The following is a 17,109-nucleotide window of genomic DNA, read 5'->3' on the forward strand; positions in this document are numbered from 1 at the left end:
CACACTGCGATTGTCTCGATTTCAATAATCATTTCCGGCTTACTTTTCTTCTTATTGGCACTTAAAAAATCAAAAATAATTGGTTTTTAGAACCTAATTCCTTCGAATGAACGCCTTCCGATGCCGGATACCGGATGACTGGCAACTGGCGACTGCCTACTGGCCACCGGAAACGGAACTTCTCACCTGCACCCCAAAAACGGAAACAGTGCCGCCGGAACAGAATTCGTGACAATGCGACGCGGACTGGCAAACAAATCAAAGCGAATTAGTTGCATTAGTGGCAGCTATCAGCAAAGGAAATGCAGCAGCAACAGAAAAAGCTCCAGGATGCGGCCACCGGCACCTCTGCCAATTGGTCCGTTCCCATTTCCACACTCATTTCCATTTCCCCGGGCATTTTTCCCGCTTTTCCCGCCCAGGACCGCTCGGCCCAAACGGCCAAAGCCAAAGCCAAAGCCCCAAAGTTGGGAAAGCGGGCCCGGCTGGCGTGCCAGCACCTACTGCCATAATGCTATAATGCACATGCGAGTCTATTCGGAGGATACAGGGTGATCTTCTTAGGGGATTCAAGGGATCTGGCTCTTTATATTTTATATTAAAGGCTATTTTATAAGAAAATCTATGATTTTGTTACAAAAATTGCTTTCAAAAGGTTTATTTTAACGAGAGATCTTAAAAATTTATAAGAGAAAGTACCGGGTATCATATATTCCTATAATAATATTTAGATATTTGTATTATTTCTAATAAATAATGGCCTCTAAGGAAGAGAAACCTACAAGTCTGAGTGATTCTATCACCATGTTGTTTTACAAAAGTCATTCTGTCTTAGGATATTGAAAGTACTAGGTATCATATACGTATTCTTTGTATAGTAAATACTAAACTTAAATCTTTTTTGATCTAGTATCAGTTATACCTCTAACTAAAGATATATTCTTTCAAAAAAAGGCTCTTCAGAGCCAAAGAAAAGCTACAAAAGCTCTCTAAAAGTAAAAGTACCGGGTATCACATACCACAAAATATCTTTCCATTCATTCGTATCCCTTTTAAAAAAGCTAGAAGAGATGTATCTGAAAAATTCTTTAAAAAAATATATATAAAAAACACCCTTTATAACAGATAATCGTATGTACTAGCATATTTATCAGATATACCCCTCAACACCGCCAGCTGCCATTAAAATTGGCTGCCAATTGGCAAAAGTTTTATATTCTGCATTCCAGCTTTTCTCTTCACATTTCGGTTTCGGTTGCACTGAACCGAAGAAGCTTTGCCCTTTGCCGCGGTTCAAAGTTCAATGCATTTCTTTTGCGGCACGCATACCGCCACACACACTCACTTACACATACATAGTGTATATATATACACTAACACACACACAAATAAACATGCCAATTCGTCACGCCCTCTTACGCCCCTTACGCCCAATGCCATTAAACACCTGACTTGGGTTTCAGTGTTTTTCTTTCATTTTTTGGGATTTTTTTTTTTTGAGGATTTTAACGCTTTCAAAAAGTTTTTTGTTTTTGCCATAAAAATTAATTTAATAAAGTTTGGTTTAATAATTAAATTATGTAGTAAAGAATTATATTTTAAAGGTATTTTAGAGATAGTTTGAGACAAAGACAAAAAAAACATATTAAAAGTATCGGGTATGAATAATAAACTCTTTATTTTACTTTTATTCTGAAATTAATTTTTTATTAATTTTTATTTATATCCTTAACAAATTTCCTTTATATTTCCATATCTTTCACTATCTTTTCTCATTCTTTTTTTTATTCAAAAAAACTTTTCCTATAAAGTAAGAAAACTGACAAGAATGCAACTGACAGACCGTCTCACTAAAATTCCCACACATGGCAGGGGCGTCGAAAAATCCTAAAACGCAACTTTATCCAAAGTTCTGGGGAGGTGGTGGGAGGGGTTTTGGGTCTTTGGGGTCAAAGGTTGGGGGGCCAATGCGGCTGTCAGCCCATCAAGCGCCAGAAATTTAATATGCGCGACTTCTATGTGGAAACTAAATGAACTCTGAACTTTATGAGAAAATTTCACCTTAAGGATTGCATTAGGGTGTGTGTGTGTGTGAGGGTGTTTGTGGTCTGTTTGTGTGTGTGTGTGTGTGAGAGTGTGTATAAGTTGCGTGTTTAAACTTGTAGCTTTGCAAAGAAAATTTGCATACAATTTTTTTATTGTTTTTTGCTTAAATTTTTAATGTCAAAAGTACAGGCCAGAAAATAGTTTGTTTTAAAATTATTTATAAAATTTTTTAAAATATTTTTATTCTTAAATTCTAGTTTCTTAAGACTCTTAAATTTCATAAAAAAAAATATTTTCAAGCAAATCATAGTTTCTCTCAGTGTAGCACTTATTCATTTTGGCTTTCAATTTTTCAGCTTGAAATGCCAAAAGTGCGTCACGATAAATGAATGATATATGGAGTGGAGTGTTCTGGTGGCAGGGCAGGTGAAATATGTGGCATGTTGGGAGGAGGGGGCGTGGCTACTGCCTCCCAGGGAAGTAAAATCTGGGTGGGCTGGGACAGGAGCTGGCGTCAAAAAGGATGTGGCCAAGGCAACGGAAATTCCTCAACTTGATGGGGAATTTCCGAAGTGCAACGCACTCGCTTTTTGAGTAAATATTAATTAAGCCTCGAATTAACCCATGAATTGCAGGGGTTATTAAGGGTTAATAAAAGGTAGGAGATTGGTGGCAGATTCGGGCTTATAATAGAGTCTGAAAATAATCTAAAAACCTTTTTAAAAAGGACTAAAAATATAGTTTTCTTCTAAAATCTCTATAGATTTTTGGATAAAATTTTAAATGATTTTTATTTAAAATATATTTCTATTATATTAATAGAACTAAAAATCCTTTTTGAAGAAACACTAAATATTTTATTATTTTAAAACTGAATCCTTTCTTTTCTTTAAAAAAGATATCCTTCTTAAATATCACATGTTTTCTGATAATTATTTTTCTGCAAACTTTCTTGCTTTTTTGACGCATTTTTTTGTTTTGGCCAAAAGTTCGAGGGTTAACTGAGCCATGATTTTGTGGTGGCACATTATGTCCTAGCCCTCTCAGCCCCCCCTTCCGCCATATTTTCTCCGTCCGGACTATGAAGTTCTAATTTTAGAAGCCGGCTACGTCAGCGGGCCAATATTTTTTTTTCTGATTTTTTGACTTTTTTTTTTTGAGAACCGCTGCCACCGGCGACTTGGCAGATGTTTGATCAATAACCCAGATATATGGCCGCAGCGGCAAGTGGCAATAGCAACAATAGCAGCTGCAACAATAACGGTAATAACAATAGCAACTAGCAACATCTGGTGGCAACTACAACAATCAACAAAAGGCATCGAAAGGCAGACCAAAAATCCTCGACAAGCAGAAAAGTTCATTTTCAATTTCTGCACTTTTCGCTCCAATAATTATAATTAAAATTAATTGCCACTGCATTGTGTAATTAATTAATTTGTGGCTTCCCCTCTTTTTTTTCAATATTTTTCAGTTGATAACTGCCGATTTTTGAACTGACAATAAAAATAAACAACAAAACAAACGCAACAACAAGGATAACAAATAAACCAAGGAACCAACTAAAAAAAAAAAAAAAACAGTGAAATTTAATTAAAATATTTATAAACCGAAAAAAAAACATAAAAAAAACTCGATATGGGACGCAAAGTTACGGTGGCAGTGTCCACTTTGAACCAATGGGCCCTGGATTTTGAGGGCAACATGGCCAGGATACTGCAGTCCATACTGGAGGCCAAGGACATGGGAGCCAGCTATAGGACAGGACCTGAACTGGAGGTTTGGTGAGTTTTGAAAAGTATATTTTTACTAAAAAGAATTGAGGATTTGAGAGATTTTTTTTATAATAATTATAATAATGGTACTTGTAGAGCTTAGATCTCTTATATCTCAGAGGTATAGGAGTTCTGTAGAAGATTTTATAAGATAATCATACCCGGTACTTGAGAACTCTTATATCTAAGAGGCTTAAAGAGGTGAAATATTCAAATTTTTAAAGGGATTTGTTATGAAAAGTACCGGGTATCATACAGTTGAGATAGTATAGAGAGTAAGAGTTCTTAAAAATCGATCTTAAAAAATAATCTTAATAAATAATACAATTTTCTTTTATTTTCACAGTGGCTATAGCTGCGAGGATCATTTCCGAGAGCCGGACACTTTTCTGCACTCCTGGGAGGTGCTCCTGGAGGTCATGATGTCTCCCATTTGGTGAGTTTCTCAAATTATTCCATTATTCCCAGACTTATATGACCTATATCCCTTATATCCCCAGTGAGAACATGCTGGTGGACGTGGGAATGCCTGTGATGCATCGCAATGTGGCCTACAACTGCCGGGTGGCGTTCTTCAATCGCCAACTGCTCCTCATCCGGCCGAAGATGGCCATGTGCGATGATGGCAACTATCGGGAGTCCCGCTGGTTCACCGCCTGGACGAAGGCATTGCAAACGGAGGAGTTCGTCCTGCCGCGAATGATTGCCCAGCACACGGGACAGCAGACAGTGCCGTTCGGAGATGCGGTGATCGCCACCAGGGACACGTGCCTGGGCTACGAGATCTGCGAGGAGCTGTGGAATGTGCGGAGCAAGCACATCGAGATGTCGCTGGCTGGCGTGGAGCTGATCGTGAACAGCTCGGGCAGCTACATGGAGCTGAGGAAGGCGCACATCACCACCGATCTCATCCGGAACGCCAGCTTCAAGGCGGGCGGGGCCTACCTCTTCAGCAATCTGCGCGGATGCGACGGCCAGAGGGTCTACTTCCACGGCTGTTCGGCCATCGCCCTCAACGGGGAGCTCCTGGCGCGGGGCCAGCAGTTTGCGCTGCAAGATGTGGAGGTCACTCTGGCCACCATTGACCTGGAAGAGATCAGGGCCTACAGGGTCAGTCTGCGATCGAGGTGCTCGGCCGCCGCCGGGGCAGCCAACTATCCGAGGGTTCATTGCGACTTCGAGATGTCCAGCCACAGTGATATATTCAAGACCTCGACTCCGCCCCTCAACTGGCCCAACCACACGCCCGAGGAGGAGATAGCTCTGGGCCCCGCCTGCTGGCTGTGGGATTACCTTCGGCGGTCCGGACAGGGTGGCTTCTTCTTGCCTCTGAGTGGCGGCGTCGACTCCAGCAGCTCCGCCACCATAGTCCACTCCATGTGCCGGCTGATCGTCCAGGCTGTCCAGCTGGGCGACGCCCAGGTGCTGCACGACATCCGTAAGATCCTGGCGGACACGGACTACACGCCGGACAACGCCGCCGGACTGTGCAACCGATTGCTCGTCACCTGCTTCATGGGAAGCGTTAACAGCAGCAAGGAGACTCGGCGACGTGCCGCCCAACTGGCCAACCAACTGGGCAGCTACCACATCGAGATCAGCATCGACCTGGCCGTGAATGCCTTGCTGGGGATCTTCAATGCCGTCACTGGCCTGACACCGCGTTTCCGCACCCAAGGTGGCTGCGCCCGCCAGAATCTGGCTCTGCAGAACATCCAATCTCGCATCCGCATGGTCCTGGCCTACATCTTTGCCCAGCTTATGCTCTGGGTGAGGAATAGACCCGGTGGACTCCTCGTCCTGGGCTCCGCTAACGTGGATGAGTCCCTAAGGGGATACCTTACCAAGTACGACTGCTCCTCGGCGGACATCAATCCCATTGGCGGCATCTCCAAGACGGACCTACGAAGATTTCTGGCCTACGCCAAAGAAAAGTAAGTTTCCAAGAAATCTGTCCAGAAAAATTAACTAAATCTCCATTTCCAGGTTCAACCTACCCGTTCTGGAACAGATCATCGAGGCCCCGCCCACCGCGGAGCTGGAGCCGCTCCAGGAGAACGGCGAACTGCAGCAAACGGATGAACAGGACATGGGAATGACGTATGCGGAGCTCTCAGAGTACGGAAGATTGAGGAAGCAGTCCTTCTGCGGGCCGTACAGTATGTTCTGCCGGCTGGTGGCCACCTGGAAGGGCGACCTGAGTCCCAAGGAGGTGGCCGACAAGGTGAAGCACTTCTTTAGGTGCTACGCCATCAACCGGCACAAGATGACCGTGCTGACGCCGTCGGTGCATATGGAGGGCTATAGTCCGGACGACAACCGGTTCGACCACCGGCCCTTCCTCTACAGACCCAACTGGAGCTGGCAGTTCAAGGCCATCGACGACGAGGTGGAGAAACTGCAGCCGATCTATACACCATCCTCGGCACAGATGCGTCCCAGCAGCGAGGATCTTCTCATCTCCACCCAGAGGTCATCCCACCTGGACGACTCGAAACACTCGTCGCCACTCTCCTCGGCATCCGCCTCCATAGACGTGGGCATCTCAACGGCGGCGGTTCCTCTGCCGGGTGCCGCTGCTCCCGGAGGACTGTCCAAGAAACCAAGTGGATACTCGAAGGTGCATGTGAATGTCCTTGGAAAAATCAAGGATCGTACGGGAATTCCCGTCTAGGAACAATATATACTCGCAAAAGTTTATACAAACGCGCACTGTTGGAATTATACAAGACACATATATCATTATTAACAATTTTTTTTAGATCTGCAGTTCAATGCCTTTTGCTGCAATGCTGGAACACACAATTTATTGTAGTTTTTAGGATATATCTTAAATGTAACACTTCTGCTATCCACTTTTATGTACTATGTGCCTTCGACTGCTCGCGATTTCGTAATTTATTTGTAATGTTTTGTGGCCATTTTAAAATGTCAAATCCAAAGAAATTGTTTAGTTTATAGTACGTCCTAGTATTTGTATTTGTTCCTTAATCAACAAGTTTATGAAACCTAAACGGAATTGAAAATTAGCTTTGACTTAAAACTCTTTTTAAAATGTACTTTTTTAATGTTAGCCTATGCCAATCACTAATATGTAGCTTTAAACAATTAAGCACGACAGCAAAAGGCATTATCCTGTATATATATATATATAAATTAAAAGGAAGTGTAGGCCTAGATGTAGATCCTTCTCAAAATCTAGATCCATTTCAATATGTACTTATTCAGCTCCATTTGAATGCAGTCACAGCCTTCTTAGTCCTTTCCATTTGGCCTTATCTAAAAGTCTATTATCTTGTCTAAAGCTCAAGCTTTCCGTAATTTTAGTAATATAAGTCACAAAACTTTTCTGGCTTAATGTGGCCTATTTTTTTTTTACTTAAAAAACATACGATTGTTGGTTGTAAATATTTAATTTTGCCGGTTGTGTACAGTGTGTTGTCAAATCTATGAAAAACTACAACAAAACTATTGTTATCCTATTTAAATTTGTTTTCTAATTCTTAAAAAACATTTTTTTTAGATCTTAATTTATATGCAATCGTTCTAGATGTTTGGTTTAAACTATCAACTATCTAAATAGTATGTTTAACAAACTTAAAACTCGGAAACACCATTTTTTTAATAGAAACATATATATATATATATGCTTATGATAGAATTTCTATATTCAGGATGCATTCGATAAGTCAATTAGCATTGGAAACTAACATTTTGAATAATATATTTTCTAGCAAAAATTTCGAAAAAAGCCAATCAGCTAACAAATTAAACAAAAAATTATACAAATTGTAATATCCTGTAGCTGTCATGTATCTTAACTACCAAAATTGGCATGAGTTTAGTTTTGAACTTATAAACTAAGATCAGTCGATTCTATCATAAAGCTACTATTATAGATAAAGATTTTATTAAAAATTATTGCTTTGGAAAATTCCAAAGCTAGCTATATTTTTTTTTTCTATAATATTGTATGTAGACTTAAAGCACTCTGTGAATTTGATCACTTACATTGCATCGATTTATTGAAACACTGATTGTACACCACTGTAGTCCTGAAAAAATATATACACCCGAACTTTTTGTAGTTTCAATAAATGTTCCTGTGTCTGGAAAGACTACGAAACTAATTTAAATTTAGCGCCTTGTTTTGGTGTTGCAAAGCGCTAGCTGGTTGAGTGTTGGAAAACACCTACGGGGACTATCGATAAACATCGATATTAAATAATTTATATATTTCAGAATTTCGACATACAAAAATTAATCGGCGGACTATCGAAATGATTTTTGCATCAATCGCTTGAAAGGATTCCAACGAGTCGTTTAAGACATTACTCGTCAAAATCAGACGGTAAATGGCCGAGTTGTTAAGGTTTTCAAAGAGGATTCCGGTGCAACGACGCTCTATTTATACTTTTCCGCGCTTAAACTGGTTGAGAATTACAAAGTGGCCGCCGGCCACCGAGAATTTGCAAGAAAATTTATTGACCGATTTCGACGATCTTTGGACACAGATCGACTAACATCGATGTGCCGATTCCGAAAATGTATGGCGTTGCCATACATTTTTTTTAGTTTTTCGATATCGAACAACTTATTTTCCACCCGATTTCCGAAAAAATGGAAAGGGGTTACATCACGTTTTTTCGCTGAAAAATGGATTGTCCGATTTCGGCGATCTTTGGATGCATTTCGACTAATTAGGAGGAGCTGATTCCGAAAATGTATGGCGTTGCCAGATCGGGCCACAAATGACCGAGATATTCGCTCTAGAAAGCTTAATTCTGGCCCGATCTGGCAACGCTGCGCAGTTTTGGAATCAGCGCTTCAATGCCGTTCGAACTGCATCATTAGTTTTTCGATATCGAACAACTCATTTTTCACCCGATTTTCGAAAAAATGAAAAGGGGTTACATCACACTTTTTTCGATTTTCGCTGAAAAATTGGTTGTCTGATTTCGGCGATCTTTGGATGCATTTCGACTAATTAGGAGGCGCTGATTCCGAAAATTTATAGCGTTGCCAGATCGGGCCACAATTGGCCGAGATATTCGCTCTAGAAAGCGCATTTTTGGCCCGATCCGGCAACGCTGCGCAGTTTTGGAATCAGCGCACCAATGTCGTTCGAACTGCATCATTAGTTTTTCGATATCGAACAACTCATTTTCCACCCGTTTTTCGAAAAAATGAAAAGGGGTTACATCACACTTTTTTTCGATTTTCGCTGAAAAATTGGTTGTCTGATTTCGGCGATCTTTGGATGCATTTCGACTAATTAGGAGGAGCTGATTCCGAAAATGTATGGCGTTGCCAGATCGGGCCACAATTGGCCGAGATATTCGCTCTACAAAGCGCATTTTTGGCCCGATCTGGCAACGCTGCGCATTTTTGAAATCAGCGTTCCGATGTCCTTCGAACTGCATCATTAGTTTTTCGAAATCGAACAACTCATTTTCCACCCGATTTTCGAAAAATGGAAAGGGGTTACATCACGTTTTTTCGCTGAAAAATGGATTGTCCGATTTCGGCGATCTTTGGATGCACTTCGACTAATTGCGAGGCGCTGATTCCGAAAATGTACGGCGTTGCCGGATCGGGCCGCAAAAGGCCGAGATATTCGCTCTAGAAAGCTTAATTCTGGCCCGATCTGGCAACGCTGCGCAGTTTTGGAATCAGCGCTTCAATGCCGTTCGAACTGCATCATTAGTTTTTCGATATCGAACAACTCATTTTTCACCCGATTTTCGAAAAAATGAAAAGGGGTTACATCACGCTTTTTTCGATTTTCGCTGAAAAATGGATTGTCCGATTTCGGCGATCTTTGGATGCACTTCGACTAATTGCGAGGCGCTGATTCCGAAAATGTACGGCGTTGCCGGATCGGGCCGCAAAAGGCCGAGATATTCGCTCTAGAAAGTGCATTTTTGGCCCGATCCGGCAACGCTGCGCAGTTTTGAAATCAGCGTTCCGATGTCCTTCGAACTGCATCATTAGTTTTTCGAAATCGAACAACTCATTTTCCACCCGATTTTCGAAAAATGGAAAGGGATTACATCACACTTTTTTTCGATTTTCGCTGAAAAATTGGTTGTCTGATTTCGGCGATCTTTGGATGCATTTCGACTAATTAGGAGGAGCTGATTCCGAAAATGTATGGCGTGGCGAGATCGGGCCACAATTGGCCGAGATATTCGCTCTACAAAGCGCATTTTTGGCCCGATCTGGCAACGCTGCGCAGTTTTGGAATCAGCGCTCCAATGTCGTTTGAACTGCATCACTAGTTTTTCGATATCGAACAACTCATTTTTCACCCGATTTTCGAAAAAATGAAAAGGGGTTACATCACACTTTTTTTCGATTTTCGCTGAAAAATTGGTTGTCTGATTTCGGCGATCTTTGGATGCATTTCTACTAACTAGGAGGCGCTGATTCCGAAAATGTATGGCGTTGCCGGATCGGGCTACAAATGGCCGAGATATTCGCTCTAGAATGCGATTTCTAAAATATGCAGCGTTGCCAGATCGAGCCACAAATGGCCTAAGATATAAGCTCTCGGCTTAAGTGTTGAAAAGCGTCGTGTGCTAGTTGTGGATGATCATTTGTGTTGAGAAGCGCCATTTTCAACCATCGATAAGAATATCCCAAGCTCTTATCGATATTTATTGAGAAAATTTCCTGTGCGAAAAAACGCAAATAGTAACTATCGATCACAATAGTCCATGGCTTTTTTTAAATCGATATTTATGTATAATTTTCCTGTGTTGAAAAACGCAGACAGCATCTATCGGTAACAAAAGCCCGCGTTACTATCGATTTTTATGCATTACAATTTCTAATTTTAAAAAGTTAAAAACGCCAAAAGAATAATAATATATGATAGCCGGTTGCCGTTAGCTGGATTAAAAATAAAATATTGGCTAGATCGATAAAGTACATTTTCTGATACTGAACGCAGTCCTGAATATTGAGGCGCCGGCCCATATGCGGTGGTTGGGAGTTGATCCACTCACTTCGTATTTTCCAGTCGACGTGACTTATTGTAACCCAGTGGATTTAGCATGTCGTTCTCCAGAAGGATCAAGGATTTCCTTTGATTTTACTCTTTTCCTTTTTTTTCGGATATTATGGGCCTTTCTTATTCGATTAAGACGCGGAATGGTGGAGGTGCTATACACCTCAAGAACACAGACACCTAAAAAACAAAAAAATATTATTCAGTAGACGTACATTTTAAATAATTCCATAGAGAAATATGAAACATTTACCAATGATTAAAATAACACCCAATAACTTCTAAAATATAAAACAAATATTGTAAATCATCTGTAGCCTCCCCCTGATAAGTTACTTTGCGTAATGCGTTGGTAACAGTTCCAGTACATTGGGTTAAAACAGGTTTTTCTGTCGCGGAATTTGTTTACGTATGCTTGCTTCGTTTAATATGCGCCATGGTCCCCTACCTGATGGCCTAGCAAGGTGACTTTCTACTTTCCCATGAAATTCAGTAAGCAAATTCAACATGGAACTAAAGGTGTTTCTGGCTTCTTCCGGAATCAATTTGTAAACATTAACCATCCATTAACAAAGTGTAGTAGACATTTAGGCGGTTGCTGAAAAAGACAACACATTAAGGTAAAAAAGTAAGTTACCTACATTCTATCCTACTCACCTATCACGACAGTGACTACGTGGACTGACGCCCCCAAGACCTTTGGCTCCCAAACATTAAGAACATGAAGGCCACTACCAGTGGACAAAGCTTATCATATTTGGCGGACGATTCCATTGGCTATCTGCTTAGGAGTAAATCCTCCGATTTTTCAACTGGGCGATCAGTAAACAGTAGTTGTCACGCCAATAAATAAATCACGCCATAAAAATCACGTTCGTCCACCGAATACGCCTTCCGCTCCTTCAAGTGATACATGGCCTGATGTGTCTTTTATCGGCATGGCCTGAACTCCTTCTTCTGCATCTAAATTTTCATATTGGTCATAATCTTTTATACAAAATGCAGTTCTTTACTCACCTGGTTGACATAGAGGGTTCTTAATGCCGTGTTACTCCTTCAATCCCTTCAACTTTGTGATCAGTAATCAGTAGCTGAAAGGAGCCATTTATCTGCATTTAAAACATATTAGCATCACTCCAAATCCTACTGAAGAATAGACTCACCTGGTGCACGGAACTTTAACTCCACGTAGCACGTAAAACAGATTGTGATATCCATGTTCCACAGCAATTTTGCCATCTTCTACATATTTTTCCCTGACCTTTCCAACAGACGCCACAGAAAACTTCCAGTGATCATTGGTTTTATCGATACCTGTCTTACGAATTTTCCAACACATAAATATCGATAGCATTGGCCCGTTCCAGCTTTTCCACACTATAAATCGATAAGTCAGGCGGTTGATGATTGATAGGCAGTGTCGATAATTGTCGTTACACGACAAATAACTCGATCAGATTTTTAATCTAAAAAGCCTCTGGATATGCTTAAGAAACATTTACAGCTCTAAGTTTTCTAGGTAGGTTTTGCTTTTGGCTGGCATAGCTCAGCGATGTTAGCTTCTGGCAGGAATCCTGCCCAGCTGACAATGGTACGATATGCCTCCGAATGGAGACGTCTTATGACCTTCATGTTGAATTTCTTGCCATGGATAGAGTCTACTTTGCGGCCACGCAGGTGATCGAGCACCATCTGACCGCGGGTGTGGACACCGGAAAGTTCTACAGTAGCATAGAATTCTTTCTGATCAGCAATCATGGCCTCCGGAAATAGATATGCGGCCGATAGAAGGGAGTCGCAGCTAAGCCACTTTTCAAAGCCGCGGGGAACCAGCATTGATCTCTCGACTTTAGTGAGTAGCTCCACGAAAGGATGATTAACAGCTCCAAGGACATTTAACCGCCAGTCGAGACTCACTCCGAACTCGCCATCGATGCAGGGCTCCCAGGGAAGGATAAGTGCCGGCTTTTTCAAGTTTTCCAGGGTAATGTGCGCCGCCTCCGGATCCATCATGAAATTAAACTCTGCGCTCTTGGACACATTGCCTTTGCCTTGGAAATTGCCACCCATTATAAAGACATCGCCAATTTTGTCCAGAAAGTCGTCTCCATAAAGATTAATGCAATTGGCAAAGTTTGTCAGGGGGCCCAAAAGAAGGAAGTCCACTCGGCCGGGAAATTCACAGACCAAGCGGTACATGGCATTTACGGCGTGTTCCGGCTTCTCTTTGAATCCATCTATGTTGGGGTAGTCGTCGATATCGTTCAGACCATCGATGCCATGAAACCGATAGGTGTAGCTCCATGTCCGAGGCACTATGGGATTGGCGCAGCCCTTGTAAATTGGAACCTGTGGGTTTGGGTTATTTTAGTTAGTTATTCTTGATTAAAAACCAGTTATCACAACAATATTATTCATAATTACTCACATCTCTTCTGTTCAGCGTGGTAGTTATCCTCAGGGCATTTAGTGTTCCATTGTGGACATCCGTGTTACCCTGCACGCAGGTAATGGCCACCAATTTAACGCGTCTTCCGTCAGGCAGCAGCAGATCTTCCGCCCGGAGCATCATGGCCAGGGCCCAGGCATCGTCCGTGCCAATATCGCAGTCGAATATAACCAAACGATTGTTTTGCTCTGAGGTAGCTTCGCATCTTCCCCGTTCTGCCATGTCGAGAAATTAAAATTTATTACAACCGAAATGGATGCTACAAAATAACAAAAATGATAACTGTTCCTAAGTGATGATAATAATATCACATAAACAAAGCCTGTGATGACACTAGCTCCAAACTTTAACAGCGATGAAACTATCGTCTGTGCAAGCGATGACACTATTGAAAAAAATGTGATAGCGGTGGTACTTTGGCGCCAAGTATTTAAATTTTCTTTTTCAAACTCAATATATTTTTCTCAAATGAAAAGTTTATATTCAGTAGGCTTAGAAATGTATATCCTTTAAATTATACCGAATTTAGGCTACATTTCTTTTAGATATTGATAGATTCACATCCAATCAGAGGAAATAACAAAATTTATTTTGTACTTTAAAGCGAAGTTTCTTTACATGATTTTTATTGTAATCGCCTGGTCCAATTAAGAATAACTTTAAAATGATGCCGACTGTGGTATACAAGTCATTCTTTATCGTCAAGGAATATGGATCACCGTACAAGTGGCCCGGATACAGACAGGAGAGTGAAGCGATGCAGAAGAATCATCGACGAATGCGTAAAATGAAGTGCGAAGCATGGAAAATTATTACTGAAAATGAATCCCAGTCTGAAGCATCAAAAGAAGTCGTGGGATCTTTTCTTAAAATCTAAATAATACACAAATAGTATCTGATAAATAAAAAGACTTAAGAGAGCTCTATAAAGGAAGTGGTTCTTTTCTTTTTAGTTTACTATTTCAAGAGCAACCATCCGTCATTAATCTGTGTTTAAAGTGATTTAAATTTGTTTAAGGCTTGGAAGCGTGAAAGTTGCCCAACTGGCGCGGCATGGCACTTGTTCTCCTTCATCAACCCTCCACAATGCGTTTAACTATATAATTATATATGATATACCAGCATAGACGGTACAATCTAGATTACTTCATGTCGCTGTCGCAAGTGGGCGATGGACTTTCATTATCAGAACGACCTGCCACAACCGGCTAGATTAGCTAGCTACTCTGGGTATGGAAACCCAGTAAGCTTTATACATTTGGGTCAAGTATAATCTGTTAAATATTAAATTTAAATTATTATATCCAGAATATGTACGGTATTTACGGGTCGAGCCGTCTGGTAAAAATTCTTCCGGTCTTGGGATATCCGTTTGTCCCACTCTGGCGGTCGCAGCTGATTTCATTTATCATGAAATACGGCACACATGTTGCCACCAAGTATCCCACATGTTTACGCCGACAGCCCAGGCAGCACTGGGAGGGAGGTTTAGTGCAGCCCCTATCAAGATATGGCGCTACGATAGACTCCGAGGTAGGTGAGTGTGTAGGTATGAGGTGGCAGTCCGCCGTAGTCATTCAGCAATCGCCGGCGATGGCAGACGGACGACGGAGAACATCGAGTGGAGCAACAAACAAAAGCGTCTCGGGAGAGGACGGATGTGACAGCGTATCTTCTCCCAGATACGCCATCCTCGACTGTGATGGCGGGAGTGATGATGCCTGGGCTCTGCTTCTCCTGCTCCATGCCCGGAAGACGCACAACATCCAGCTCCTGGCGATTACAACGGTGGGATGTGGAAACACCAATCGGGAGAACTCCGCCCGCAACATGAGGCGCATTCTCATTGCCAGCAAACGCACGGAGGTAAACAGTTCGAGTATTTAATAAATATAAACAAGAGCACGAAAAGTATCTCTCGGATGCATGTTTGGCGAATTCTGTGATTTCGGAGATTTCTGAGATTTCTGCGATTTCAACGTTTTGTGTAAACAACTGAGAAGCATCGCATATTTACATGAAGTGACAGATTTTTTATTTTTTATTTTTGTTTATTATTTAAAGTGACTAATTCGAACCGAAAGTGATTTTTTTTTGCGTGAAATTATGAATTTCCAGTGAAAACTGATAACTGATTTTATAAAAAAGTGGTTCCCCTTAAATGTTTAGTTGATGACTTATACTTTTATTTATAAAAAACAATCTTTAATTTAAAGACATGTAGTTCCCCTCAAATTAAAAAATACTAACCCTGATTTCAGATCCCCATTTATTTAGGGGCCGTGGATCCCCTAATCCCCTCCTGCGAAGACGAGAAGAAATACTTCCATGGACGTGATGGCTTCGGGGATTGCCTCGAGGACGATGGTGAACCGGTGGAGTGCTTTGTCCAGCCGGAGCACGCGGTGCCCGCCATCCATGCCCTGTGCCAGGCGAGACCCAATCAGATCACCATTTTCGCCGTGGGCCCATTGACGAATCTGGCATTGGGCTATACGATGTACGGGGAGCAGTTTGGGAACAACTTCCGGGACATCTTCATCATGGGCGGCAACTACCAGGGCGTGGGGAACTCCTCCCGGGCCGCCGAGTTCAACTTCCACTCCGATCCGGAGGCGGCACACACGGTGCTCCTGAAGAGCCGCTGTCCGATCACCATCCTGCCCTGGGAGCCCTGTCTCCCGGAGAAATTCAACATTCCCATAGTAAGTACATTTCCTGAAGGAATGAGGAGTTCTGTATCATTCTGTATCCTTTGCAGGATTGGCGCCTCAAGGAGTTCGGCGAAAGGGCCAAGGAGGCCAATCATCCTGCCATCACAATGCTCAACCAGGTGGAGGCCGCCCAGTGGCTGCCCATGATCGAGCAGTACGGGATTAATACGTGGAATCCCTGCGACGCCATCGTGGTGGCTGTCTGGCTCTTCGAGGAGCGGATCCTTTGCAAGCACAGCACCTGGCACGCCGCCGTGGACCTCCGGGGCACTCACACTCGCGGCCAGATGGTGCTGGATCATCTCCGGGAGCGGGAAAAGTATCCGGAGAACGTACGCATCATCGAGCTGGTGGACGCGGAGTTCTTCAAGCGGATCTGCGAGTGGGTGGCCGGTCTGGATGACGGCATTATAGTGGAGGGCACTCAATAAAACCATATCTCTAGTAATTTCCAAATATTATCTATGGCGTTTGTTGTTCTTTGTTTGTTGGCCATAAAGTTAAGTCTTGGAAATCGGGCGACTTTCCAAGATAATCACAGGTGTTCTGATTATAATTGCATAATTACATTGACTTTGTGGGGGTTAAGAGGCTCTTGAAGTCGTTTTGGAAACAATTATAGATCTAAATTATAGATATAAATTATAGGACTAATGTAGGACGAGGGGACTGCTATTTTTTAAACTATTATAACCCAGCAGTACTGAAATTCCTGGCCCCGACTTTTCCGGACCGAATGTCAAATTTCGATCGAAAAACAAAAACAATTCAATAAGGTTTGCTCTTCGAACGTCAAAACAAAGTAGGCGAACTAATTCTGCCGGCCCTCTGCTGCTGCTAGAGTTCGAAATTATGCATATTCGATATTAGTTATTAATCACTAATATTTTCTAGTCATTCTAAACATTTTGCCCGAAAAACTTTCACCCCATGGTTCAATGATTAAGGTATCTGCCTGTTAATCGTAAGGTCGTGGGTTCGATTCCAAGCGGAAAAGTCTTTATTATGAGTTGATTTTTGTTTACTTTCATTTTATTTTAATATCGCAGTCTCAAAATAAACTGTTATATTCAATACTTTTTTTTTAACGGGGATTCTTAATAATTAAGATTG

The 17,109-nt window shown here is 41.9% G+C and overlaps 3 protein-coding genes across 3 annotated transcripts in view; 2 read left to right on the forward strand and 1 right to left on the reverse strand.

The window, feature by feature from the left end:
- LOC6505012 (glutamine-dependent NAD(+) synthetase) overlaps positions 1-7,899 on the forward strand; it is a 35,701-nt gene extending 27,802 nt beyond the window's left edge. The window contains exons 3-6 of the mRNA XM_001965595.4: positions 3,521-3,830; positions 4,168-4,257; positions 4,322-5,755; positions 5,808-7,899. Coding sequence (XP_001965631.1) covers positions 3,685-3,830; positions 4,168-4,257; positions 4,322-5,755; positions 5,808-6,495 — 2,358 coding nt within the window. The 5' untranslated portion in view covers positions 3,521-3,684 and the 3' untranslated portion in view covers positions 6,496-7,899. The remainder of the gene's footprint in view (positions 1-3,520; positions 3,831-4,167; positions 4,258-4,321; positions 5,756-5,807) is intronic.
- A 4,334-nt stretch (positions 7,900-12,233) lies between these two features.
- LOC6505252 (probable uridine nucleosidase 1) lies at positions 12,234-13,656 on the reverse strand. The gene is made up of 2 exons (XM_032451988.2): positions 13,262-13,656; positions 12,234-13,182 (listed from the first exon to the last, which is right to left on the reverse strand). The coding sequence occupies exons 1-2, from the start codon at positions 13,502-13,504 to the stop codon at positions 12,349-12,351; spliced, it is 1,077 nt and encodes a 358-aa protein (XP_032307879.1). The 5' UTR covers positions 13,505-13,656; the 3' UTR covers positions 12,234-12,348.
- An 897-nt stretch (positions 13,657-14,553) lies between these two features.
- On the forward strand, positions 14,554-16,452 carry LOC6505013 (pyrimidine-specific ribonucleoside hydrolase RihA). The gene is made up of 3 exons (XM_001965593.4): positions 14,554-15,148; positions 15,544-15,987; positions 16,044-16,452. Exons 1-3 carry the CDS (start codon positions 14,594-14,596, stop codon positions 16,425-16,427), a joined length of 1,383 nt encoding a protein of 460 aa, XP_001965629.2. The 5' UTR covers positions 14,554-14,593; the 3' UTR covers positions 16,428-16,452.
- Positions 16,453-17,109: the final 657 nt, after the last annotated feature.

The sequence above is a fragment of the Drosophila ananassae genome, chromosome XR, assembly GCF_017639315.1.
Source record: "Drosophila ananassae strain 14024-0371.13 chromosome XR, ASM1763931v2, whole genome shotgun sequence".
NCBI classification, from domain to species: domain Eukaryota; kingdom Metazoa; phylum Arthropoda; class Insecta; order Diptera; family Drosophilidae; genus Drosophila; species Drosophila ananassae.